The 1,490-nt window shown below is 51.1% G+C and overlaps 1 protein-coding gene across 1 annotated transcript; it reads left to right on the top strand.

Moving 5' to 3' along the window:
• Positions 1-507: 507 nt before the first annotated feature.
• On the top strand, positions 508-1,490 carry BBK36DRAFT_1084597 (DUF791-domain-containing protein; the record flags this gene model as incomplete). Its single annotated transcript, XM_024888948.1, has 2 exons — positions 508-705; positions 761-1,490. Coding segments are annotated over 2 exons (928 nt in total), but the record flags the coding sequence as incomplete, so codon positions are not given.

Here is a 1,490-nt window from a genome sequence, read left to right as displayed (position 1 = left end):
CCACACAGGCCGCATCTTTTTGCTTTTTGCTCCATTGCTTCCTCACCCAATCAACCCATGTCTTCTGTGGCCGGCAGGAGGACTTCACTTTGGCGGTGCTTGAGGTGCTGTTGTTTTTTTGTGTAGAAAAGGTACATGTATTTCAAGTGATGCCCTTGACCGACTGGAACGTTTGCTGCCGATAAGTTGTCAGGGGAAGGAGGTGAATTTGTATGCGCCTTCCTTCGAGCAACTGGGAAACCACCCCAGGGCTCCTTCATTAGACTACCTACCCTACCTTATCTTTCTATCTTCGGTTATCATTTAAGGAGGCAGTCACGGAGGAGCCGTTTAGGCAACGAACTCAATCAGAAAGAAAGATGGAGAGACCGATGACTTCCACTGTGACTGGCAAGCCCTGCAAACGACACTTTCTCCTCCAAACTGCGTGTCAGAGAAAGGCTCGGCATCAGTCTGATCAATGACAAAAAGATACGAAGGAGGACGAGAAGAACTAACCAATGTGCCATGGACTTCTATCAAGTGAATCTGGCCGCCTTGATCGTGGCCAATTCGTGCTATTTCCTATATCGACATCACACTCAGAATCACAAGCCGCGCCGTCGTGGTGCCCCGCGAGATGAACAAGCCGAAGCAGGTGCCTCAAGGTTCACAGGACAGTTCCTCCTCGTCTATACGTTGGTTGTCGCAGCAGATTGGCTTCAAGTATGTATATTCCCTTCTTCTCAGTAGACCCCTGTTGACAAATACCACTCAACAGGGCCCATACACCTACGCAATCTACAAGTACGAAAAGCAGCTGGAAGAGCCCACCGTCGCACTCTTATACGCCTCGGGCTTTGTTTCCGGTGCTGCAAGTGCGCCCTTCGTAGGACAGCTCGCAGATCGCTATGGCAGGCGGGCTGCCTGTGTCGCTTATTGCGTCTGCTACAGTATCACATGTTTGACAATGCTGAGCCGCAACCTCAATGCCTTGTACATGGGCCGTCTGTTCGGGGGCATTGCAACCACGTTACTATTTAGTGCCTTTGAGGCCTGGATGATCACCGAATATCATCAATTGCAGATTGATGAGAGCACGGTGTCTCTCGGCCGGATCTTTGCCAACATGACGACCGCCAGCAGTATCACCGCCATATTCTCTGGTATACTTGGAAACGGCCTTGTTCAGTGGTTCGACTCTCGGCTGGCCCCATTCATCGCCAGCTTTGGCTGCTGCATTGGAGCCAACATTGTCATATTGTCGACGTGGCGAGAAAACTATGGCAGTGCGGCCAGACCTTTGGAGACCACAGGAGTCCCGAAGCTGAAGCATCGAGTACTTGCGTCACTCAGAGATCCAAAGGTCATGACCTTGAACTTCGTCTCCTGTTGCTTTGAAGGCCCCATGTATCTTTTCGTATTCTTCTGGTCCGCTGCCCTGAAGAGCGTGAGAGCGAAATCAGGAGACCAGAACGAGCTTCCTTTCGGCCTCATCTTCTCGAGTTTCA

This window comes from Trichoderma citrinoviride (genome assembly GCF_003025115.1).
Source record: "Trichoderma citrinoviride strain TUCIM 6016 unplaced genomic scaffold BBK36scaffold_309, whole genome shotgun sequence".
Classification (NCBI taxonomy): domain Eukaryota; kingdom Fungi; phylum Ascomycota; class Sordariomycetes; order Hypocreales; family Hypocreaceae; genus Trichoderma; species Trichoderma citrinoviride.
The sequence above is the reverse complement of the archived record's forward strand: the minus strand, read 5'-3'. Positions and strand labels throughout refer to the sequence as shown.